The sequence below is a fragment of the Jaculus jaculus genome, chromosome 3, assembly GCF_020740685.1.
Source record: "Jaculus jaculus isolate mJacJac1 chromosome 3, mJacJac1.mat.Y.cur, whole genome shotgun sequence".
Lineage (NCBI taxonomy): Eukaryota > Metazoa > Chordata > Mammalia > Rodentia > Dipodidae > Jaculus > Jaculus jaculus.
In genome coordinates, this window is record NC_059104.1 from 34,531,713 (window position 1) to 34,558,756 (window position 27,044).

The 27,044-nt window shown below is 43.0% G+C and overlaps 1 protein-coding gene across 7 annotated transcripts in view; it reads right to left on the reverse strand.

The window, feature by feature from the left end:
- Positions 1–27,044, reverse strand: part of Lmo7 (LIM domain 7) — a 263,869-nt gene that overhangs the window by 26,381 nt on the left and 210,444 nt on the right. For all 7 annotated transcript variants that reach the window (XM_045145095.1, XM_045145096.1, XM_045145099.1 and 4 more), the window contains 6 exons: positions 21,702–21,819; positions 18,261–18,403; positions 16,294–16,708; positions 14,074–14,379; positions 1,580–1,694; positions 332–493 (listed from right to left, as the gene is read on the reverse strand). In XM_045145095.1, the coding sequence (XP_045001030.1) occupies positions 332–493; positions 1,580–1,694; positions 14,074–14,379; positions 16,294–16,708; positions 18,261–18,403; positions 21,702–21,819 (1,259 nt within the window). The remainder of the gene's footprint in view (positions 1–331; positions 494–1,579; positions 1,695–14,073; positions 14,380–16,293; positions 16,709–18,260; positions 18,404–21,701; positions 21,820–27,044) is intronic.

Sequence of the window (27,044 nt, forward strand, 5' to 3'; positions counted from 1 at the left end):
ATAATATTATAGAGAAAGTTAAACGATAGTGTCGTTCTTATTATCAACATTATTAGGAATGACTCCCAAACACAGATAGATTCACTTTTGACTGACATTTGCATCCAGTTAGACCTGTTAATTAAGTCAGTCCACATATAGAATTCAGTAAATTTGCTAGTGAAGTGCTTTTAGACCGAATATTCAGGAGTATTGTTTGTGATTCATCCCTATTTCAGCCCCCAAATAGCTAAAATGAATTTTAAAAAATTAATAAAGCAAACTGTTATAATCACCTGCCAAAGACCCGTTTCCCAGCTTAGAAAGCCACGCAGCAAGAAAAGGTACTCACCAGACTTCCCATAGCGCCTGACATCCATCACTAGGGTTCCAGTTTTCTGAGCATTTGCCATGGCCGCCTCCCACTCTTTTGTATCCTTGTATGAAAACTTGGTGTTGTTAATGGCAATAATTTCATCATCTACCTGCAGCTGAGAAAACTCTGCTGGGCTACCTAAATAATATAAATTAAGTTAAATAGTCAATTGAAACAAAAAAAAAAAAAACATGCTCTGCTAGTAACTATTTCTTTTTTATAAACTTCTTAATCCTCTTTGTAAAAAAGAAACAATATTTGACGCCTACAACATCTGACTCACCAAAGGCATTTTTTTAATAGCAAAGCCTGCAACTTCATTAACATTGAGAGGATAAATGATAAATTCACCTACTAAATAAAATGTTTCAGCTTCCTAAAGATAAAAATAAGTAATTTTAAATTCAAACCCTGAAATATATTGAACTTTAGTTGAGCACCCTGGGAAGGAAGTTAAAAAAAAAAAATGATTCCTTAAATTACTGCTACAATTAAAGTACCATTATCTACTTTGTCTTGTAATTTCAAAGAAATCAATGTTCACATTCATTACCTAATAAATCTTAAAATTTAAAAGAGATATTCAATATTAATAGGCAAATATATGCAAGCTAAGACCTTCTTCCAAATATGAGAGCCCTTATTTTAATTTCAGTCCTTGCAGTTATATTCTGCAGTTTCTTGATTTAACCTGGAATAGGACAGCTAATTTGCAAAACTTCCCAAACATACTGAAGATACTCATAAACAACAGATTAACAGTGGTCAAAAAAAATATAGCAAATTGGGCTGGAGAGTCAGGGCTCTGTTAGGACACTTCCCTACCATGTTTGACACCTTAAGGTCAATTCACCACAAAATAAAAATAAAAACTGATAGGTTTGCCACAAAACACAGGTGACCAGGGGAATTTCACTCTAACTCTCCGACTAAATACTAACAGTAAAAATTCCAGAAATTAAGCTTACACTGTTGACAAATTATCCAAAGTTACAAGTTTGAGACCGTTCAAAACTAAAATTACAACTAAGTCGGCAAGAATAACAAACACCAGGGAGTTGGGAACTCCAATTAATGGTCTCCAGCAGAGGAGGCCTCTCCTTTCTGGACTGAGATGCAGCTTTCACACAGGTCTGCCTGTACCAAACACAGTCACCTCTGCACCCTCCGCCCCCTCATGGGACAACAAAGATGACTGCAGCACAGCTCTACCTAGGCACTTACCTGCTTCAACAGATGCCACAAAGATCCCAGAAAAATCCCATTTTACTGTAAACCCAAAGTCAATGTTCTTGCCCGGTGTCTGGTTTATGCTGATTCTCATATCGCTGAACTGATCCTGAAAACAAAACATGAAACGCTGGTATCAGGTGGCCTTGGCCCCCACGTGGAGGAAAGTCTATCCATGAAAGACGGAAAGCTGCACCGAGGTGCACCCGAGGGACTGGAGCATGGCAAACGTGTAGCTTTGCTCCTTCCTCCTCGGGGGTGAGAAAGCCTTACTTATAGAAACAAACTACCACTGGGTTGATTTTCTTTGTCCAGCTAGGATAAGGACAAATCTACCCTAGGTAAATACTTTTCTTCATATTAATACTCTGAGTAAGTTGGCCATTGATAAAGCTTAGGCTTTTGCCCACTATACAATTGAGGCTGATTTACAAACTATTTACTCATTGTCTATGAATGAAGTCGGGTGATTTAAATCACTTATTTTCAAGATGGCATGCTGAAAATCAAAACAAAACAAAACTACCTGCAGCATTACATCTAGGTAACTGAATCAGACAGGGAGCTGAACAGGCACCTAATCCAGGTACCAGTAGATTCCATATAGAACTCACCATTAATTCCTAGCAGGCACTTCACATTGAACATTTTACCTGGCACAATATAGTTACGCGAGGATCTGGCAGTGAAGGTGGGTGGGAGTGGGGGACTGCTCCCCATGCTACAAAGTGAAGAACTCCATCTCCCATGTGAAACTAACCCTCAGAACATCCTGCATGAAAGACCACGACTTCCTTGAAACAGCATCAGCTCACAATGGGCCAAGAACAATAGTCTCTTGGACAAAAGGTAGACTTCTATTTCTACCTCCTGCACTAAACTACACATAAATACACCTTACAATGTCCAGGAATTTCTTAGGACATCATTTTATGAAACAAATGTCCATAAAGTCATTATATATTTTGTGGAGGTATGCACTCTGTGTGCATGCAATTGGGGGCCAGAGAAGAACACCTAGTAACCTCCTCCAGCCCCCTTGAGCATTGTTTCCTTAAGACGGAGTCTCTCATTGAACCTGGAGTTGCTGGTTTAAAATATATATATTTTTTTTTTTGGGGTGTGGCTGGAGAGGTGGCTTAGCAGTTAAGGCATTTGCCTGCAAAGCCAACAGTTCCTGATTCAATTCTCAAGGACCCATGTAAGCCAGATACACAAGGGGGCGCACGCACCTGGAGTTCGTTTGCAATGGCTGGAGGCCCTGTGTGCCCATTCTCTCTGTCTCTCAAATAAATATATTTTTTAAAAAGGCTGTACTTCTCATAAAAAGTAAACAATATATTTTATTTATGTATTTATTTGAGAGAAAGAGGTAGAGACAGAAAAAGAAAATGGGGCCTCCAGGGCCTCCAGCCACTGCAAACAAATTCCAGGTGCATGCACCACCTTGTGCATTTGACTTAGGTGGGTCCTGGGAAATCGAACCAGAGTCCTTTGGCTTTGCAAGCAAGTGCCCTAACCACTAAGCAATCTTCCCCAGCCCTGGAGTTGATGTTTTGTTTTTTGTTTTTTTAAGTCAGACTGGCTGACCAGCAAGCCCCAGTGATTCTCTAGTCTTCACCCCCAACAGAACTGGGTTACAGATATGTGGTCACACTCAGCTTTTCACGTGGGTGTTGGGGAACAAACTCAGGTGCTCTTAGGCCTTCACACTAATGCAATGAGCATGCTTAACCCCCACGGAGCCATTCCTCCTACCTCTGCCTCCCGAGTGCTGGGATTAAAGGTGTGCACCACCACGCCCGGCTCGTGCTTTTTCTTTTCCATGATAAATTACCTTTGTTGAAACATATTTCATGGTCTGGGCATTTTGCAATTGGTTGGGGTAAACAACAGTATGAATTTCCTGGCTGAGTCCTTTAGTTCTTTGCTTTCTAATTATAAAGAACTTAGACTCACCTGTTAAAGCAAAAATCTTCCCAACACTACTTTATTTTCTTTAAAAAAAAAAAAATTATGCTTGTTTATTTTTTTAAATATTTTTATTTATTTATTTGAGCGCGACAGAGAAAGAGGCAGATAGAGACAGGGAGAGAGAATGGGCGCGCCAGGGCCTCCAGCCACTGTAAATGAATTCCAGACGCGTGCGCCCCCTTGTGCACCTGGCTAACGTGGGACCTGGGGAACCGAGCCTCGAACCGGGGTCCTTAGGCTTCACAGGCAAGCGCTTAACCGCTAAGCCATCTCTCCAGGCCTTGTTTATTTGTGAGCGTGTGTGCAAGCACAAGAGCACGGGGCACACCAGGGCCAGCTGGGACGGTGAACTCCCAACACACGGGGCACTCTAGCTTTACACGTTCACTGGGCTGGCAGGCTTTGCAGACAAGTGCCTTGCACTCCCGGGCCATGCCCCCAGGCTGCTATATCCAAACCTAGGGCCATCTGGACAAGAAACAAATCATTCTGCCTCTACTTTTCTATGCCCAAGTTTAAAATTCAAGTGAAAATATCCAGAGAAATATATAAAAAAATATAATAACATATAAGAACTACCTGAAAAAGAAGGAAGGTATTAGATAAGGAAACAGGCAGTTGCTTAGTTTTATAGACACACAGCAGTGTTCTGACACCACGTAGCGATTCACTTGTTCAACATGCAGTTGTTGGGCATCTATTCTGTGGAAGATACGGCACTTAACGCCCTGGGAAGCAAAAATGAATGAAGAATCTCCCTTGTTCTCAAAAAATAATTACTGACTCCTCAACGGTGGCTACAGGATTTTTTTTTTTTTCCAGCAAGAAAAAAGTGTAGTTAATAACTTAAGTCTCTAGCCAGACGCCTTTTGAAAAAGAATTTAAATAGAGACATCATAATGTCATCATAATGACCATTTCATAATGGGCCTGATGAGTATCAATCTGAATATAATATGACTTTTCTAATAATAGGATAGAAAAACTGGTGAGTCCCTCTCCTGAAACAAAACCACCACACACTTAAATTAGAGGCGACTCAGTGAAAATAAGTAAAGTGATCATCTTCTCCCCACTCACCCACACGCAAAATCTGACTTAAAGCCAATGAAAGTGCAGAATCCCATGCTACGTACGGACAGAATGACAGACGACAGGTCAGAGAGCCAAACCACTAAGGGAGATTTCTTAGTTGAGGAATATAAGATGGGATGGAGTTTTAATAAATAGTCTCAAACTCCATTTAAAAAAAATACTCTGTGGGAGACAACAAGTGTGTATCATCCTTTTCTCCAAATGTAGCCAAAGAGGACAGCTTGAGCCACACAGGGGAAAGCCCCACAACTACACTAGATAAGAAATAAATTGCCCCTAAAAATATGGCTTTTTTTAGTTCATAAATGAAGAAATCTCTGAACATGATGAATAGCAGAAAGCACTGCTGTGTCAATCCTTGGGACACTACAAAGTTGAGGAAGATGGTCACAAGGACAAAACTTACTGGAGATGTTCCATCAACATCAGCTTGTCACGTGCATGTCACTGAAGCCTTCCCTCCCACGAGAACACTGGTTTTCAATGTTTTCTTGTTGTTTTCAAAACCCTACTTGATTATGGTTATATTGTTTGTATTCAGGAAAGTTGGCAATAACAAGTTTTTTTAAATCCTACTTTTGGGCTGGAAAGATGGCTTAGCGGTGAAGGTGCTTGTCGGCAAAGCCAAAGGATCCTGTTTGATTCTCCAGGACTCACGTAAGCCAGATGCACAAGGGGGCACATGCGTCTGGAGATCATTTGTAGTGGCTAGAGGCCCTGATATGCCCGTTCTCTCTCTTTCTCTCTCTCTCCCTCTTTCTCTCAAATAATTTTTTTAATCCTACTTTCAAATGACAATCTTTTGTAGTCAACCAACTCCCCTCAAAAACAATCCATCCATCCAGTTATACATATATGGTTAAGGTAAGTGATGGTTTGAGGTGGCAGACCACCTCCTCCTAGACAGACAGACAGACAGACACACACACACACACACACACACACACCTACCCCTGTGCAGCCTTTCCACTATGGAAGCCCCAGGGAATTTCTGTAGAATGCTAGGCTCTTGCATTGGATCATTCCTGAGGCTCCTGGCCTAGGAACACAGATATGACGACATCCATGGGCGAACATGATTCAGCAATGATTTCAGGAAGGATGTTGACTTACTTAACCAAGTCAGTATCCTACGGGGGCCAAAGGTAACAGGGGAATTGCCTTTTGAACTAGATGGAACCAGTAAGTTAAAAAGGAGATATAAAGGGAAGAGAAAGGAAGGGAGGAGGGTACTTAATAGGTTGGTATTGTATATATGTAAGTAGAAGAATAGATTAATGGGGGTGAAAAAGCCCAGCATGAGGTCAGGAGAAGAGATTGAGTAAAGGAAAGGTGGAGGGAGGGCTAATCAAAATCTAAGAGGGTGCAAATAAATCATATGGAATCCTCCGATTTCAGACAATGGAACACTCGGGAGCCACAGATCATTGTTAGAAAATTTTCAGTGCCAGGGATGGGATACCTCCAGTGAGTTGTTGGCCAGGAAGATCCCTGATGCCCCCAAAACATTATAGGCCATTGCCAAGGCCCTTGGTTTCCCACCAGGAATAGATGGTAAGACCCTATTGCTGAAGACTCCACATACTTGGGCTGCAAGGCCACTGAGAAATCCTGCTGGAACTGAGCTGATAACCTCCCCCATGTAGATCAACTGACAGAAAGCTGGAAGAAGCCATTCTACATGTAGTTCAATGGGACAAAGAGATACCACCAGTGAAGATACTCAACAGTGGACACTGCAAGCCTTATAATTGGCCAGCCAGGCAAAATGAGCCAACAGGTGCAATAGTGGCACATCTATCATGGTGGAAACCAACTGCCCTATAATTGGACTGGAGGCCCACTCCATGGGAGGGAATACATCCCTGATACTGCAAACTTAAAACAGGGGTAGTCATGAGCCCCAGGGGTGGAACATCTGCTAATGTCTGGAAAAATGTATATACTATGCTTATCAAACTGCCCAGTAAGCACTTCTCTTAATATTTATACCCTTATATTAATGCTACTCTCACTTTGGGTAGAGAACCTTCTCTTTTCAGATGGCAGTGACCTTGGGACGACTCAGAAGGTATCATAGTGCTGGAAAGAAGTGACTGGAGTACTGAGAAACATCTGGATCACACCTTCCAAGGCTCAGGGTCTAATGTGGAAGAGGTGGCGGAAAGAATGTAAGAGCCAAAGGAAGGGTAGGACTCCTTACAATGTGCTCCCTCCAGATATAAAATGGCCTGGATATCCATGACCTCACAGTGCCTGACACTACCTACACAAGACCATCATAAGAGGAGGAAAAAGTCATGACATCAAAATAAAAGAGAGACGGATTGAGACGGGGAGGGGATATGATGGAGAATGGAATTTTAAAGGGGAAAGTGGGGAGAGGGAGGGTATTACCATGAGATATTTTTTATAATCATGGAAAATGTTAATAAAAATTGAAAAAAAAAATCTAAATGATTGTGGGAAACCTACATTTCTGATGACTAAGAAGTGAACTATCCAAGTGGTTACAGTCATCCATGCCAAGAGAAAATAACAGTTATTCAGCAACAACTCGGCTTTTTAAATAAAAGCGATTTCCCTTAAATTAGGTACAATTTGAACAGAAGTACACAGTGAAAGCTGAGATTGCTCCAACTGTCCGACTAATGAGCCCAAAGTAGAAGACCAAATTTTTAAGGACAAACATTATGCACTGGTGTCGTCAAAGTTAGAAGCATTTTTCTTAGTGCTAATGAATCAAGAGTCTCTTATCACCACAGATGGGCACTAGGGAAAAACAGTTAATCTTCCAAACTATTCTCCTCCAATGTTCTCAATTAGACAAATGTGTTGACTTAAGCGCTGCCTGTTACTTATTCCATAAAATTGACACTCAAGGCAGTACTGGACGGGTAGAATTGGGAACAACAGAGGAGGTCATCCGGGAACTGGTACCCACACGGTTCCATAGTGTACTTTTCAGGGACTTTGTGGGGTGAGAAAATGAAGGGAGCATTCCTCTGATCGCAGCCCCGTTCTGATGCTTAGAACTACTGACCTTCATGAAAGATGTGTGAAAATTTTCTCATTTCTCCATTCCCTCTGCTCTCCTTCATTGCAAAGAGGCAGGCACCCTTTCTACCTCTTGCCATTTATACAACTCTCCCAAGCTTCTCCTCTACCTGCTATACCCACCTTCAGTCTGCACCCTACCAAATTCTGCTGACTCTTCCCACTATTGGAAAAGCCTGCTAAGTCCTCCTTATCCCACTGGATCTCACTCCCTCAGCCTTCCCTCACCCCATCCCTTTAAGTACTTCTTAGTCTCACCCATCATCTCCCTCTACTTTCTTTTTATTTTCCTCTCATTGTGGGTCCCCAGTCTTTTCCAACTTGACCGCATGCTTTCCTAACTGTCTTCAGCCACTAAGCCCAACAGCCCTGATGTAAACCATCTTCCCAGGCCTGCTCTCCAACTCTTGTGTTTTTTTTTTTGTTTTTTTTTTTTTGGAAGAGAAAGGCGGGGGGGCGGGGCATGCTAGGACCTTCAGCCTGCTGCGAAACAAACTCCAGACATGTGCACCCCCTTGTGGCACACATGCAACACTGCACACTTAGGTCACTGGGCGTCTGGCTACATGGGACATGGAGATTTGGACATGAGTTCTTAGGCTTTGCAGGCAAGCACCTTAACTGCTAAGCCATCTCTCCAGCCCTCACCTCTTGTTTTTCCATCTTGGCTAAGTGCATCATTATTGGCCAGATAAAACACCTCTTGATGCTGGATAATCCATTCTCTTCTCTTGAACATACACAGACACTTGATAAAATGCTCTCAAGTTCACAGTGCATAATCTACCTGGAAATATCCCATCATCTCCATATTCCTACAGGTTGCTACCAGCTTAGTTCAGTGCCTTGACTTCCCTCAGTCTCTTTGGGTCCCCTCCTACTTGTCTCTCCTGCCTCCAGCCTCTCAATCGGCCCTCTCCCTCCACAGGTGGAGAACTCTGCTCATTGACCATTCTGATTATATTTTAATATTGCAGGAAGCTCCCTAGTGCCTTCCTGGTGTAATTCAAACTCTATACTTCAGAAATAAATTCAGTTATGGGTAGTATCAATAGAAATATCCTACATTTCCTCAAACTGATTTTAAGAATAATAACTAGGAGTTATGGGTGTGGGTTCCCATAACCCCAGCACCTAGAAGGCAGAGCAGAGGATTCGAAGTCTGAGGGCACCTTGGGCTACATACTGAGATCCTGTCTCCAAATAATAATGCTATTTCTGTAGAGGAGAAGACACTTCCATCCTTATTGGTTCTAACCTTCTAAAAACACACCAATGCCAAAATTAAGTCAGCATTGTTACCTCAGTGGTAAAGAAAATAATCCTCACGTGCCATATTAAAAAAAAAAAAAAAAAACTTTTGATTAGAGAAACTATAGTTGTGTCGTAAGTATTTCACCAGCACGGGACAAGTCATATAACGAAATTGCAGGTGCTTTGCCAGGACAAATGAAGATAATACTTCCGACTTTGAAGGTTACTGAGAAATAAACAAAACATTTAAAAGATGCCAAAGCATGTGGTTGGTGCTCAGTGTGTATTTTCTTTTGTCCCCATGGAAACCATATTGAACATAACACATGTGCTGATTAAGCTATTTCCAGATCAACTAAAGACAATCCTACTTAACTCACATACCTAGTTCTGCACTCAATGACTATTTACAGTTCTGAGTCCTGGGTTAACAAGGAGGAAGAGAGGCTTGCTTTTCATCCACACTGAGAGTCAAGTCTAAGTAAGGGGGACAGGTAAAGGACATGGTATTAAACTTATGTAAGGAAAGCCCTGGCTATTTTTTTTCAAAAAATCAGTTATTTACATATTATTTATTTATTCATTATTTGAGAGAGGGGGGAGAAAAACGGACAGATAGAGAATGGGCATGCCAGAGCCTCCATACGAATTCCAGACTTATGCTCTGCCTTGTACATCTGGCTTTATGTGGGTACTGGGGAATCAAACTGAGGTCCTTAGGCTTTACAGGCAAGTGTTTTCACTGTTAAGACATCTCTCCAGCCCAGCCCTATTTTTAAAGCTTTTTTGGCAGTACTGGGGCTTGAACCCAAGACTTCACATATATTAGGCAAGTATTCAACCACTGAGCTATACTCCCAGCATTTAAAGGTGCTCTTTCAGGTTTGGAATCAGTAATGCACATATAAAAAGCTTCCTTCTTTCGGGCTGGAGAGATGGCTTAGCGGTTAAGCGCTTGCCTGTGAAGCCTAAGGACCCTGGTTCAAGGCTCGGTTCCCCAGGACCCATGTTAGCCAGATGCACAAGAGGGCGCACACGTCTGGAGTTCGTTTGCAGAGGCTGGAAGCCCTGGCGCGCCCATTCTCTCTCTCTCCCTCTATCTGTCTTTCTCTCTGTGTCTGTCACTCTCAAATAAATAAAAAATTAAAAAAAAAAAAAGCTTCCTTCTTTCATTCAAACCATTCAATTTCTGAGTACTATTTCAAAAAGTCTTGATCCAAGGTTCTAAAAGGTAGATTTGTGGCCTGGCGGGGGTGGGGTGTTAGAGCAGAGGGCTTTGAAAGGACAGAAAGCATAAATGTGTAAACAAAGCCAGTTTGGGGGAAAATTCGGAAAGCCACATCTGTGAGGCAAGTTGGAAAGGGAAGAAGGACTTGGAGTCTTACTGCCTCCACTTTTTGGGGGGTCACCCACAGAATTCTCCTGGCAGTCTACACTAACCAGAGAGATGGTGGGGGAGTGGCAGAACCCCTAAGAGAAGATGGAGGCAAAGGAAAGGCAGGGATTCAAACCACCACTCAGCAAAGGAGAAGGAAAGGACATTCCTGTGGGCGCACTGTAAGTGAGGCCATATTAAGTTCTTTCCATCACAAAGCCCTCCTTGCTTTACGACACATCCACCCTGTTACCACAATTCTATGATCAGCCTCTGCCTACACGCCTTGTTTCTTTAAAGTAACGCTGTATAACATGAGAGCGCTTACATTCCTAAAACCCTCCTCAATCTTAAACTTCCCACACTAAAGAATCAGCAAGAACTCTAAATTACCTCCTAAATCAAGTTCATACCTCAGGCTAGTAATCAAGGCTTTGAATACAGCTCCATGCAGCCCTAACTGCAAGAGCATTTATACTGAGGAAGGCACAGAGAATAGCAGTGAAGGACAAACATAGGAATATATGCAACAAGGAAGAATTTGTGAATGAAACTTTGAGGAGTTAACAGTTCATTTCCAAGCAGGGAGATGTAATACTCTGGTCACAAAGGAAGTGGTTGCCCTGGGCTTTGAAAGAACAAAAGGGCTTCAAACAGTAAAGATAGGTGAAGTAAACACTTATATGGAAAAATACAGACCCAGTGATGCATATGATGTGCTCAATAAACTATACGATGTGCCCAAGGGAAACAGCTGAATCACCTCTCTTTCTCATAATGTAGCAAGATTTAGGCAATAGTGGCTTGGACTGCTTGGGTTCTCTATATGGACTTGGATAAGTCACGTGGCCATTCCATACATCAATTCTCACAAGTATGAATCAAAATAAAAATGATGATGCCAACATCATTGGGCTGCTCAAAGGTTCATGCAGATAATGCCCCATGCAGCCTGGCTGACCTGCAGTTGGCATTCAACGAATATTACCCCGATCACGGAACTACAAAGAGAATGGGTGTCATTACAGAGGGCCATTTAGTGCTCCTTGGAGGACCCTAGCACTTCTTTCAACAGGCCCCACGATGCTGCTGGAGGCTTTAGAAAAGAGAAATTACCGAGATCAGCTTGCTAGCAGGGCAAGAAAATCTGAAGCCAGTTTTGTGTAAAAATGCATAAACATTGGTGGCTAGGTACAGAACACTGGCATTGAGGGCTGGAGGGACTGCTCTGCAGTTAAGGCACTTGCTTGTAAAGCCTAACAACACAGGTTCAATTCCCCAGCACCTACCTAAACCAGATACCACAGGTGGAACATGCATCAAGAGTTCATTTGCAGTGGCTACAGACCCTGGTGTATCCATGCACATACTCACTTATTCTCTATCTACTTGCAAATAAATAAAATATTTGGGTGGGGGGAGATGGGGAAACACACTGATAGAAAAATCACGTGGGGGCTGGAGAGATGGCTTAGCGGTTAAGCGCTTGCCTGTGAAGCCTAAGGACCCCGGTTCGAGGCTCGGTTCCCCAGGTCCCACGTTAGCCAGATGCACAAGGGGGCGCATGTGTCTGGAGTTCGTTTGCAGAGGCTGGAAGCCCTGGCGCGCCCATTCTCTCTCTCAACCTCTATCTGTCTTTCTCTCTGTGTCTGTCGCTCTCAAATAAATAAATAAATAATTTTGAAAAAAAGTCACGTGGGTTGGGGGAATGGCAGGTGAGAAGGAAAGCAGTAACACCTCAGGAGAGTCTAGATCCACAAGTGCTCAGACATTTTCAAAGAACACAGGAGGGAAGACAAGGACCAGAGGAACATTTACAATGCTACCAGGATATCTAGGGGTTCAGTCAGAGTTTGAGCTTTGACTCTTCTCTGAACCTCGAGTTTGAATAAGTTTGGGTGAGTACAGTACAAGGCTCTTTACACACTGTTCATTGGCTTGTATGTACTCACAGACTCCAGTAGGCAACATAAGCTACTTCCTCCTAATACAGACATGGATAGTCCAAATATCATAGGCAGGCAAGTCATCATATGAAATATAACAACGTTCAAGTCTTCCAGTAAGCCCACTGGTTTAAAAAAAAAAGACTCATTCTCTGGTAGAATGCCATTTCAGTTTTGATGACCAAGAAGCATAAATCTACTAATGATGAAACCTGAGCCAGGGCCAGGTTAATTTGGGCTCCTCTCAACGAGTATGGGACACCCCCACACTCCGCACATGGCTTCCTTTTCTTAATCTGTGGACGTAACCTTTCAGGTCCCACCCTGAGGGAGGTCCATTCATCTCAAGCAACACATTAATCAAGCTGCTCTGTTGAATTTGCTCTTTGAAAAGGCGAAGGCAACATACCAGTCCATAAAAACAAAAGACGCCTTGCCTCTGCTGTTATTACTGATCCTGGTACCTCATGCGTACCAACTGGAAGACAGGCTGTTATTTTCATCCCTGAAAACCTGGAATGCTCATTATCTATTTCTACTTCTTTAACAATTTAACAGAATATTTATAGCTCACAACTTTTACAAGCTGAACAGTATATACATATATAAATAAATAAATATATATATTGCAAATATAGAAAAACATTCTTGAAAATGTTACCAAAGTAATAACAATGAGTATCTCTAAATAATAGAATTCCCAGGGATTTCTATTATTGATTTGTTTTTCCTGCATTTCCAAATTTGTTAGGTACATAGTACTTAATAGTACCAAAGTTATTTTTTTAAAGCTTAAACTTTTAAAGCATTTCTATACAAACAAAAATTGAATGAAACTAAATAAATATGTGATATCAAACAACTTCACTTAAAGGTACTTCATGCACAGAACTTAATCCAAGTTATATATTTTTTCTTTTGCTTTGGAAAACAAAGGCCACAGGGAATTACAGGGCAAGCCAAAGAGCTACAAAGGCTCCCCCATGTTAAGGGAGTCATACAAATATCAAATTACTTAGCAATATTTTTTTTTAAGAAGAGAGAAGCTTTGTTATTTACACAAAGACTTTCAGTGTGCTTTATATGTAGACTAGAAGAACATTTATTACCTAATAATTCCCTTGAAAGACATCTATTAGGGTTTAAAACAGAAAAAGTTTCAGACATCCCACTCATTTTGCATCTGATGGCACATTTCGTATGGACTCCAAGTGTTTGGATTCACAGCTGTCATGTTATAACCAGCCCTCCACACTACCTTTAAGACACAACAAGTAACCCATAACTGTGGCCATTGTGAAGTATAAATTAGTATTACAAATCTTATTTAAAAATGCTATGACCCTAGATGTGAGCATCCATCATATATGTTAAAAATTTCTCCTGAGGGTCAGTTAATTTCCTTAGAGAGGAACTTGGCATGCGCTCGCTTGCTTGTGCCCTCCCTCTCCCTCCCTCTCCCTCTCTCTCTCTCCCCCCCCCCCCCACCTTTCTTTACCTAAGCCATCCAATTGACTGAGTCCAGCATCAGAAACAAGTGAATCGAGGAACAATGCAACCTCCACGCAAACCCAAGGATTCAAGTCTGGACACATAAATCCCAGAGATTATCTAGAATCTATAAAGTCAGAGTTGGAAAGGACCTACTTCCTGCAAGATTTGTTAAAAAATAAACCATAATATGCCTTCACCTAATATAAACATGGGCCTGCACTGTAACCGCCAGGGGCTAGGAAGATTGCTTCCACGTGGAAATCCTCAAGGATCTGGGCCGATGTCTCACTCACCTGGGACCTTGTAACCTCCCTCAGGAGCGAGCTTCTCCCTTCTGCAGAGTCAGACACTGAATCCAGGCCAGTCACGGAAGACAGTGTGGCTTTAGATGTGACAGCCTGGTCTTTGGAGAAAGATGAGGAGGGGAGAGTCGGAGAGGGCAACTTTGCCACACCTTCTCCTGTGGGTGCCTCTCGTTCACTGGGCGAGCTCAGAGTGAGCTGGCTGGTGTCAGACTTCTGGGCAGTGGTACTGGCCAAATTGTGCTGCGTTCCCTTGATGCCTTCAACATCTCCGTTATACTTCCAGCCATCATCCATCTATACAGGACACATTTAAAACTTCATATTCTGCTAGTTTTAGTGTCTGGTTTAAATACACACATTAAGATTTTAAAGCTACAGAAGTGACATATACCTCCCATGGCAAAGTGACTATTTTTAAAAGCATGGGGCACATTTCTTTGACACCAACAGATATACATCTCTGTAGTAGGAGGAATTGTTTTAATCAACACATTGTTATAGGCAGACTTCTGAAACTTGCTTTCCTTAATAGCAGATCAACAGAGAGAACTCCAAACTAGGCATTTTTTAAATTTATTTTTTATTTTGTGTTTTTATTTATTTATCTGAGAAAGTGGCAGATACAGAGAGCAAATGGGCACACCAGGGCCTCTAGCCACTGCAAACGAACTCCAGATACATGTGCCACCTAGTGCATCTGGTTTTATGTGGGTCCTGGGGAATTGAACCTGACCTTTGGCTTTGCAAGTAAGCAGTCCAATCTGCTAAGCCATCTCTCCAGCCCCAAATTTGCTCTTTTAATTTTTGAAAATTCCATAATATGGAACATCAACAATGTATTCAGTTGAAGGTATTTAAACATGCTTAAGGTTTTTTATTACTCCTTCCCTCCAAAAAAATAAAATAAAATACTGCAACAAATTCTATCACTCTGTAAGCAGCTTTTATTTTATAGTCCAGATTCTCTGAAAGCCTGCTGAATCAAAGATTTTTATTAAACATAGTATCTGTATATCATTTCTACAAAGAAAATTGTGGTAATGTAACCCATAAGGTACAAAAATGCCTGTATTTCTATATCCTTATCAACACCTGCAGTTTTTAAAGCATTGTCAGTTTGATGGGTGAAAAAGTGGCCGACCTCATTTTTTGCACTAAGTGGCTGATCATGCTAATTTGTACTTTATTAAATCTCTTCTCCCTTGAATGGGCAACTCTATTCTAGATCCATTCTCTTTTCATGTTTATCTTTCCCTTACAAAGTAATAGATATTTTATATCTTATAAATATTTAACAGCTTATCTAGAACACATTTTCATAATACTATTCTTGATTCTACTTGTCTTAATTATGTTAATGGTATCATCCAAATAAGTTTAATTTTTAGGTTGTGAAATATTCCTATATTTTTCTTAATATGGTGTTCAGGGGTTTCTTAGACAATTTAGGCAGGCTAAATTGTACCTCCAATACTCCACATTTTTAAGTCACTTTTCATCTCATCTAAATTTGAAGAACTAACAGGAATATGAATACTAAAACTATGGGTTTTCTCATGAAATTCAGCTTAACATGTTAGATGTATGGTAGGTATCACTTTATTGTCAAGAAATATGCTAATATATCCTGCATTCTTCCAAATCCCAATAAAAATAGAAGTTCATATATTCCTATGTTTGATCACTCAAGTTCCAAAGTGAGAACCCAAGATTAAGCAAAAACTTGTGCTTCAAAATTCCAATAAAAATAGAAATGCATATAGTTGAATATTCTAAGATCTAGAGTGAGAACTCAGAATAAAGCCAAAAAAAAAAAAAAGCTGTATTTCTGACCCTGAAAAATATTTAGGTTAAGCCACATGAAAGTACACTTTTGTAGGTCAAAAGAGCTGAGTTCTGGCAATTTCACATCCTACAAAAGTTATATTTGGCCAAAATATGACACTAAAATATAAATGTTCTGCCTTAGCAGACATCTTATTCATTCTTTAAAATGTACCAGCCCTACGTGAACTAATTTTAAAAGTTAATCAATCATGAATCCTTGCCATTTACGGCATTCAATTTCTAATGAGTTTAAATTTACATAAAAGTCTTATATACGTCACCTACACTTTATTCATCAAGTATCTGTAACTCCCGTTTCTGCACAAGTTCCCCAACTCATTGCTCTTTAGAACAGATTACATGAACTGGAAGCATTTTTACCGTGAAGGATCTGGGGAGTGATGAGATTCCCCTTGACTGGGCGCCAAAAGGTCTCGCTGTGACCACAGATGTTAACCTGGCTGTATCAGTTTTCTGGTAACTTCTGGGGAGAGAAGCTGAAACTCGAGTCGACTCTGTCCGTGTGCTCAAGGGGGCTTGGAGTCGCTCTTCTTCAAGGCTTTTAGGAGGAAGGGGAACTTCGGCAGCTGCACTGTCCTGTCTCTTCGTAAAAGCTGGGGAATCTTCCTTGGGCATCTCAGTAGGATGCACCGTTCCTTTCTCTGCAAGTCTCTCACTCTGGTGAGTGGCTTCTGACCCAGCCAGCCTGGGTAAGAACTCTTCATCATCCAGCGCATCAACAGAGGAATACATCCTCCTCCTCGACGTGACCATAGACGTCTGATTTTGGGATTCCCTTAGCAGAGAGAAGGGCTCCATCATCACAAAGTTATGCACGTGATAGCACAAGGAGAGAAAGAGTAACTAGCATTCAAGTGGTCCCAAAAGACAAAGATCTCTGATTGAACACACTAACCCACACATTAATAGCCTATGATGACACATAAGTTTTTTTTTTGTTTGTTAGTTTGTTTTGTTCTGTTTTTCATTTTCCAAGGTAGGGTCTCACTCTAGCTCAGGCTCACCTGGAATTCACTGTGTCATCTCAGGGTAACACGTAAGTTTTTAATGTTGCAACAAAGACAGGCTCTAAGGACGTAACCTCTTATTACTAATGAAATGCTTCAAAAGTCATATTTTAATATCAAAGTTAGAAATTGTTTTAAAATTTTTACTTGAGAGAGGAAGAGGCATATAGAGAGAGAATGGGCACACCAGGGCCTCTAGCCACTGCAAACAAACTCCAGATGCATGCGCCCCCTCCCTTGTGCATCTCGCTTATGTGGGTCTTGGGGAATCAAACCAGGGTCCTTAGCTTCGCAGGCAAGTGCCTTAACCACTAGGCCATTTCCCCAGCCCCAAATTAGAAAATTTTAACAAGGGATCTTCACAGAATTTTACTGACAATTCATATTTGCCAAAATCAAAACACTCTACATAAACCAATGTACCAATATGAACCCACCAAAGTCTTGCTATATAAAACTCATAACATATTAATAAAAAAATAAGAGCGTAATAGGCATAGGCTTCTGAAGATCTTTATGAAGGGCCAGTTTATGGTTTTCAGAAACTCCATGGGCAATTACTACAGATTAAAAAGCAACATTCCTATTTCTAGAGCTGGAGAAATGCTCTCATCTTGAAGCTAGTAGGCAGTACCAGCTGCTCAGGTTAACTGCCATATCTAAGTGAATGAAAACTCTCTTTATCATTGGCATTTTGGACACAAAGAAGCTTTGTTTAATCTCACCTGGCATGCTATTCCCTTTCTGGCATTATCCTAAAAGCATATTTATTTCTTCCCAATCTATAAATGTCCTATAGCTCCACACAGTATCGGCTTCAAAGGACAGTCTAAATTTGGCTCTTATCCTGATATGTTACAATGTAAAAAAAATAATAAATGCATACATTCATGTTTATATAGACTTCCTTAAAATATAATTTATGCTCTTACCCTAAACTTAAAAAAAGGACTTCGTTTCTATTTTATTCAGTTTAGGTAAGTGTGAGAGCTGATTTTATTTGTCTGTTGCACTCTTAAACTTTAAAGGGGATAAAGGAAGTGTCATTTTTGTGCCAAATACAGCCACTACCTTCTACTTCTGCTTAAGAGAATGCTGTGAGACAAAGAAGTAATGCTCACGGATATTAAGTACTCCTTGCTTTTGTTGACCCAAATCACTAAGCAGCAACCTTATTTTCGTGTTAAGGAGCAAAATCCTGGGCACTTCAGTGCATAGTTCATTAAGGCTTAAACTGGTGGTGGTTCATCCCGCCACACCTCCCTTTCCCACATGATCCCCAAGATCCCCAAACACGAGAGCTGCTCCTCCGCCTTTTACCTGTCCTGCAGCATTTCCTTAAATGTCTTGGAGCTTCGGTCAGACTTCTCAAGCGCCTGCTTTTCAATTTCTTCCCTCTCTTCTTTTTTCTTCTGAAGATCTGAAGTGTAACTTTTCCGACGATCTTTCCATTTTGCAAGGTCCTGACAGGAAAATCACATTGGCCTGGTCATACCTGAATTTCTGCATGCCCTCCCTGGCAGCAAGAACGTGCTGGAATATCCTGTTACATTGCTGAAACCATTCACTGCCACTTGTGCCAAGCTGCCCTCATTCTGCTTTTTATAGCCAGTGCTCTGTACCAAGCCTTTAGCTCGTGTGTCTGTCTGAAAACAACCTGACCTAGTGAGATAGAAACCGTTTTTGTTTTCCCAGAAATGATGCCCATTTCTCAAAGACTGCTAAATGCTTGTAATGAGATGTGGGGTGCGATTGGCCAGGAGTTATTTCAAATTCATTTTCTTCTCACTCTAAACACTTAGCTGTGGGCAAAAGGACATTTTCACTGGGTGACAGAAACAGTAACCAGACAGTGACAGGCTCATCGAATAAAAAAGGAGCAGTTTGGTCTCCACAGACACATCGATGAGAGACAGGGCTCCCTTCAAGGAACTCTCCATCAGGAAGGACAGGTCAGATAGATCGGTAAAGGGAGGTGACAAGCATAACTGGAGGTGCTCTGGACAGTGGTCGTACAAAGGACAGGACCCTCCTCTGGGAGGAAGCTTCGCAGAAGAGCCAAGACTAGACTATCCATGATTTCAAAGAGGTCAGGGCGACTTGGAAGATCATGCAGGCGCAAGTCTACAGTTGCTTCCCATAGCCCCCCAAAATGTTGTCTGACCCAGGCTGGTGACCCGGGGCCAATTTAACCTAACTCTGGCTTTCAATGATCCCTAGGGACATGAGCGAGTTTTGACATGCGGTCCAAGCTCTTGTGTGTCCACACACAAGGCCACTATGCTAAGGATGCTGAGAGACGTTCCAGTCCAGGCGGCAGTGAATCCACAGTACCACACCAAGCAAAGGTCACCCCCAGGGCATGAGAGGTGAGCTCAGCTCATACCCTATGGGAGCACATGGGGCCACTCCTGCTTTCCAAGTGGCCAGAAACCAGTGAGAATTATTTCCAGAACGACAAAAAAGCAGGGCAGGGTGCATTTGGTCCAAGTAGATAAATGGCCCAATATTCACCTGGTCTAACCTAATAGATAGCCACTCTCAATAATTATATTCGTATCAAAAATTCACTGTGCATTTTGGCAGTGACATTGATTGATTTTATCCTCCCCCCCCACACCGCCCAATGCTGGGGACGGACACACACAGGCCAGTACCCTACCGCAGAGCCACATCCTGAGCCCTGCTTAATGTTCCTGGATAATTACACTGAGTTTTGACTGCAAGTGGCACTCAAATTTAGAAATGTAACTATCAGGTTTGAGGTTCACAATGTGGACTAAGATGGACAGTTTCTTGGCATCAAGGTCTTATTTAACATCAGGGAAGACCAGAAGAATCTGAAAAGGAGGGAAGCTTTGGATTAAGGGAACTGACAGACAGACAATTTCTAGGATCTAAGACTTGATTGTAATGGGGGAAAGAGTAGGGAGAGAAAGGAGGAGAGAGAGAGAGAGAGAAAAAAAAAAAAAAAACAGGGTATCTTCACCAGAGGGAGGCAGAAAAAAGGAAAGGAGGAGGGAGGGAAGGAAAAGGAAGGAAAGAGGCAGAAAGGGATAGAAAGAGGGAGAGAGGGAGAGAGGGAGGTAAGGAAGTAGGAAGAGTGGAAAGGAAGGAGGGGAAGGAGGGAAAGAAGGAAGGAGAGGGAAGGAAGCAAGGAGAGAGAGGGACGGAGGGAAAAGGAAGGAAAGAGGGAGGGAGGGAGGGAGGTAAGGAAGGAGAGTGGAAAGGAAGGAGGGGAGGAAGGGAAAGAAGGAAGCAAGAAGAAAGGGAGGAAGGGAAGGAGGGAAGGAGAGAGGGAGGGAAGGAGAGAGGGAGGGAAGGAGGGAGGGAAGGAGAGAGGGAGGGAAGGAGGGAAGGAGAGAGGGAGGGAAGGAGAGAGGGAGGGAAGGAGAGAGGGAGGGAAGGAGAGAGGGAGGGAAGGAGGGAGGGAGGGAAAGGAGAGGGAAGGAAGCAAGGAGAGAGGGAAGGAAGCAAGGAGAGAGGGAAGAGGGAGGGAAGGGAGGGAAAGGAAGAAGGGATGAAGGGTGGGGAGGGAGGAAGGGAAGGGAGGAAAGGTAGGGAGAAGGGAGGAAAGGGTGAGGAGGAAAGGGTGAGGAGGGAAGGAAGGTGGGAAGGAAGGGAGGGAAGAAGGGAGAGAGGGAGGGAGGGAAGGGAGGGAAGGGAAGGAGGAGAGGGAAAGAAAGGGTGTTGGTTGCAAGTACCTGAAGCTGCACGCGAGGGCCTGGGAGAGGGTTTTAGGAAAGGGGGAGAAGCGGCCCTGTGCGGTGCGGAGCTTGCGCGGTGTGCACAGGGCGCAGCTGGGGCGCGGGTGGGCTGGCCTTCCCTCCTCTCAGCCCAGTCTCTTCAGTTACCACATCAGGGGGTGGCCCCAGGACTGGCATGACCAGGGAGCAGTGCAGCGAGAGGGAGATCAGATATTTAAGAGCTTGGGAACTCTTAACAGTCACCAAAGCAGATGTTTCATGACCACCGGCCAGCCTTTCATTCCTTTGAAAGTGAAGATGCGTGCTTCTCTGTTCTATTCACTCTCGTTCCCACCCAATTCTCTCACCAACCAGGAAGCGATTCTCGGACTTCTTTGGTTTGCTATGTATGGTTTATTTATTACAGTTCTTTTCATTCCAGAAGCCTGTAACACTTACTATATTCTGGAGTGGGGGGGGGGGGGAGATGACACTTACGGATTCAACTAAAGACTGAGACTTTATCCATAGAAACCTCTGGATAGGTCAGCTGTTGAAACCTTTAGATTTTAATCATATTCAATAATGACTTCTGTTGAAACATCACTGTGGGATACATTTCCTCCCAGTCTCCTCAGCAAGCTTTTAGAACCCCTCACATTTCTCCCTATTAGTGCCAAGATCTGGGTCGGACCTCAGCAGTTCTTCAATGCCTACCTTGCACAAGGTTTTCTCCTATCAGGAGCATCATTAGTCACACCCAGCTCAGCCCCTCATTCAAGAAAACAGGCTCACTGCACCACAAGACGACAGCTTCACGCTCTCCGAAAACTCTTATTAGAAGGTACACGTTCTTTTATACTTGTTTAATAATGGCCTTTACAACATGTAACGGTGACGGGTTAAAAAAACAACACTTTAAAACACTTTGGTCAGATTCCCTGCAGAACTGAACACCGGTGCGGCGAGGAAAGGAAAACTGTCCATTAAGAACACTGACATCATTGAAAGAGAACACGCAAGGAAGACTGCGATGTACATACTCGCTCCTCCCTCTCGATTTACCAATACTCACATCCTGCCATTTCTGGTCTTGTTCTTTCAATTGTGACTTTATTTTCTGCATCTCCTCGTAGCGTAGCTGCCGCAGGCTCTGGACGTCCTCGGCGCTGACATCGCTCAGGGATTTGCTCCTGCAACAAACACACCCGCCGTCACCAAGGTGCTCAGGGCGAAGCGGAGGGCTGAAACGAAGGCTGGGCTTGTATTTGGAAATTCCACCTAAATTTCTACCGTACTACCTCGATGCTGGAGCGATAGCGCCACGGAAATAGTACGAGAGAGATAAATGGTGTTTTTTCCAAAACGTAGAAACAAGAGCCTGGCACTCAACTCAGGTATGAGGGTTTCTGATGGTGGTGGTTTTTTTCTTCTTCTTGCTTGCTTGCTTTCACATAATGGCCCAAGTAGCCCTGCAAAATTCTACTCCTAAAATTATTCATAATCTAATGCTCATCTGTGGAAGAGTCAATCCATATAAAGATTACTTTAGAAAAAAAAAAATTATTATTAGCCACTCTAGTCATCCCTCTCCCCCAAAGATAACCTGTTGAGGTTTGGCTGCTTTCTCTAGGCACTTGCTAAATAATTTAGTGATTACCTGATATTTTCTCCTCAAGTTCAACACCATGAAAAGATGCACTGCATCTCTTCACTGAGGCTCTAAGATGGACCATATCACTACACCGGACCTGGTCTCAGAGGCCCACAGGCTGCTTCCCAGAGTGTGCCCAAACCACCTCAGTTACCTTCTCCTTCACCTAGGCAGTGTTCAGGTATTTTGGGCAGGGGGTGGATTTCAGGGGAGAGAGAATTGGCACCACAGGGCCTCAGCCACTGCAATCAAACTCCAGACACTCGCGCCACCTAGTGGGCATGTGCAATCTTGCACTTGCCTCACCTTCCTGTGTCTGGCTTACGTGGGGTCTGGAGAGTCAAACGTGGGTCCTTGGGCTTCGCAGGCAAGCGCCTTACCCGCTAAGCCATCTCTCCAGTCTGTGTTCAGGTATTGCTGTCGCTGCACATAGATGTGCAGAGGGTTAGCTCCAGAAGCCCAGAGAAGACACTAATGAACGGAGTGAGATGGTGAACATGAACACCTAGCCATATGCATGAAGAGGTCAAGCAGACCGCCAAGTGGGAATGGAAGATCATGGGACGGCCTCCCAGAAAGGCCACGGGTCAAGTTCTAGAATGCCAAAGAACAGGGAGGAGTAGAGGAGACTGAACTTTTAAATGTCAGGTCCTCCAGCTGCCTTTCAGTATTGCATTTCTGAGTCTATCTCACTGTAAGCAGCCACCCTTAGTTATTAAAGCTTGATCTTCCTGAGTATCTACACTGCCTTCTCCCCGGTTATCCCATCCCATCTCCTTCGTAACACGCTCATCCTTAGCTAGCTCAGGAGCACAACTGTAATCCTGCTGCTAGAGCCTCAAGGTTATAGCCTGGAGCCTGCTCTGTGACTCACTCCACTTGCTCTTCAATGGGCATTTCCACAAGGCTAGCCCTAGGCATCTCAACTGTAGAGACCCCCACTGAGGTTGTGTCCAGCAAGGACTAAGCAAGCTGTGCTGTCCTAACGGCATGGCTACTGACAACGCAGCCAATCTTAAACCTGCTTTTGTTCTTATGGTGGTCATGCCCGTGTGAAACCGAGAACCAGTTTTCACTTTTGTTTCTCCCCTTCTCCCCACTTTCAATTCATTAGCAAGTCTCCTCATTCAGTGTCCCTTTCTTTCCACTTCCATTGCCAACAGTCTAGATCAGAGCACGGGTAACCCTTAGCTGGATCTCCAAAAGGGCTGCTTAAATTCTCACCAGAAAAGGCCTTTCCTCAAATGCTCCCTCCAACTCAAAAGCACTTGGAACAGTGGAGAAGCCCCGTAAAATACTACCCCAAATCCCAGCTGGACTAAACTGTGGATGGATGATACAACTCTGTTCTGTACATGGGAGCATCTCCGATGGCTAACCACAAGACTGCTCCTTCTGCAGCCTGCTCATGTCCTTTTTTTTTTAAATCTCAAACTTCAACACTTGAAGTCAAAAATCTTGAAGCCATCTGAATTCTTCTCTTTCCTCTATCACTGGTCTCTTCTCAAAATTCCTGTCACTCTGCTCTTTCTTTCTTTCTCTCCATATATGTGTGTAGCCATAGATGTGTACATATATGTAACCACTTCTTACCTCCTGTACTGTCATCACTGTGATCCATGCCTTCCATCCTCCAGCTGGAGATCCCCAGGGACCTCCCAGGCTGAAGGGGCAAGACCAAAGCATGTACAGCTTGGTAACCCCATCTCGCTCAAGTCCAAAGTAGGTTCTTCCAAGCCCTATGTGATCTGACATCATCTGGACCTTGCCTGCCACTTCAGCTACACTACAGTACCACTCTGACACTGTACCCTTGCTGAGTGGCCTCCTTGTACACACCACTTGCTTCTCCCCTCAAGCTTCAATCGGACTGGAAGGCTCTTGACCCCGAAAGACATAGCATCTTCCTCACTTCTGGTTAAACCCAAGCATGTCCTTCCCTGTCCTCTGGAGATGACAATGCAAATGCTCTCTCCATGTCTCACCTTGTCTTTACTCTCTCTATGAGAATGATCGCCATCTGAGACACCTAATTTGTCTTACAAGATTATATAGCAGGAGTTGGCATCTTTTGTTTGTTTCAACCAAAAATAAAGGACGGCTCAAGGCAAATGCTCCTTGGGTGTGTTCCGTTGCTGACCTAACAGGATTCTACTACCTGAAGGAAACCTTCCTGGCTCCTCCACGTGAACGGCGGCCTGGCCCTCCTCTCAAGTCCTCACACATTTCAGTTCTATTTCTTTCATGGCACTTAGTACGTGGCTTCCTGTTACATACTGTGCACAGGAGTGCCTAGTTCATGCGAGGACTATCTACCTCCCAAGCCATATGCTGCTTGGTGTGACGTATGCAGATGCAGCAGTATCTGTACAAAGGAGGAGATAAGCCTCATCATAATCAGGCAAAATAGTCTACACATGGAATATTTCTGGTTTGTTCTGTGAGAAAGCATGACTAGCCTCCAAAGCTTTATCAAGTTATTAATATAGGAAGGAATAAATGACAGATACCTAGATGAGTGAAAATACATGAACCTGTGAACATGATGTATACCTTACTGGCTACGGCTACATATCAAAGTGATCTGTGTCCATCTGAGAAGGTAGAAATACCTAAGTCATAGTGACAAGGAACGAGGCTATTTGGGCTAGCTCAACAATATGCACTGAGAAACAGGATGAAAAGTGTCTGTGTCCAAGGCTTGAGGGGAAGCTGGACAGGCAACGGGTAAAGTTGCATAAAATTCAGAACCAAAATGGAAAGGCTAATTCACCCGAGGAAAATTTTAGTGAGAGGAAAGTGGGGTCATCCACACTGGCCCACGGCCTCCTGTGCTTGCTCTTCCTCTCCTCTTGGAGGGCGGGAAGCATTAGCACACACCTTCCCTACGGCGTGCTCACCAAAGGTGAGGCTGCGTTCTTCCCCTGTGTACCCTGGCACTGAGCACAGCCCTGGCTCCCAGGAGGCAGACACCTTGAACAAAGTGAACCAAACATGGGCTAAACTAGTAGGAGAGCCCTTGTGAAGGCAGGAATGTGAGCACAATTTGTTCCCTAGGGCATATAAAGTTACCCATTAGACCTGGAGCATACTCCACAGCGGGCTTCATGGGCACTGGCACGAGACAAGATTGGAGGACCCCAGGCCCAGCTGCAGTGCCAGCTTTCACCCACGACACATAGGCATCAGTTCTCCATCAGTTGTGTTATGAGAAGTGGGTAAGGTTGCATTGATTCCATTTTTTTTAAAATATCTGGTACTATATGCTAATTCTTTTTTTTAAAAAAAAATATTTCCCTCTTTTTAGATTTTTATTTATTTATTTAAGAGAGAAAGGCAGAGAGAGAGACACACACACATAATGGGCATGCCAGGGCTTGCAACCACTGCATCTAGCTTACACGGGTCCTGGGGAATCGAACCAGGGCCTTTTGGCTTTTTGCAGGCAAATGCCTTAACCACTAAGCTATGTCTCCAGCCCTTATATACTAATTCTTATTAAAGGAAGTATTATTGGACAAGACCTTCTGGAAGTTCTAAGTCTGTAAAAGACTCCCAGTTAGACCGATTATCCCAGACTACCTGATAACATCTAGAACGTTGGAGAGCAGGAATCTCGCAGCCAGAGGGTAAGGCATGTGTTCTATAGTCATAGTCATTAATAACACGATTTTAAGCTGCTGAGGGGTCGCTGCAAGGCCGCAGCACTGTCAGGCAGCCACTGCAGATGAGCTCATGCAGCCCAGCCAGGCCTGGTTCTGTCACTCACAGTCTCCATCTTTGGGAAGGTTGCAATCTGCGTTTCTCTTTGTCGATGCCTCTGAAATGCAGACACTGGTCTACTTCACAGAACAAGATGAGCTCAGGAGAAAACAGCATGGAAAACGGAAACGCTGTGAAGGAATACTCATGTCGAGCATGGACCGTTCATGGGTAAGTCTCATTCTCTTAGAGTTCAACTACCGGTCGCTGTTAAGTTGGGGGTCCTTATTCAGAAAGGTTCCGACTTACAAGTACATTTGGAGTTTTCCCCAAAAATATGTAAGCTTAACATCTTGCCTTTTCAATTACATCTTTCAATGGGACTTAAGAGAAGGAGGGAAGTCAAGTTTTAAAGAAGAAGGAAAGAGTCTTAAGATCACCTAGCACAACTGTCTTCTAGAACTCTGACTGCCTATGATGGTCTCAATATTTTAGCTGGAACTAAGAGCTATTGTCTTAGGTTCTAACTCCAGTAAACTTAGAGATGGGTATCTAAGGAAGGGCTCAGAAGAAACAACATAAGGTGAGTTTTCCTAATATAAATTCACTGATAGTCCTACACAGCCAACAGAAATTCCACAGTGCTAAGTTAGGGGGTCTCCAGCTTTGAAAGCAAAGATGGATATGCTTATTTATATATTTTTGAATATACTTCCATTGGAGATTACTGGATTCTGTGACAAACCATCAGTTTTAAAACCTATGTGTGAGGCTTTGACAATCATTGTTAAAACCTGTATGAGATGCTTTAAAATTACCATAAATTAGAATAAGACCTCAGAGCAGTGATTTTCCATTTACAAATTTATCAACCAAATACATTTTCTCAACTGCCATACTATTGATATTTGAGCCTCGAAATTATTTGCTGTTTTTGTGGGGGCATCTATCCTGTGTGTGGTAGGGCATGTACAGAGCAGTAAATATTAATATTCATGCACACACACACAGCTGTTATAATAAACAGTATCATTACTAGTATTAAACAGTAATAGCCCCAAG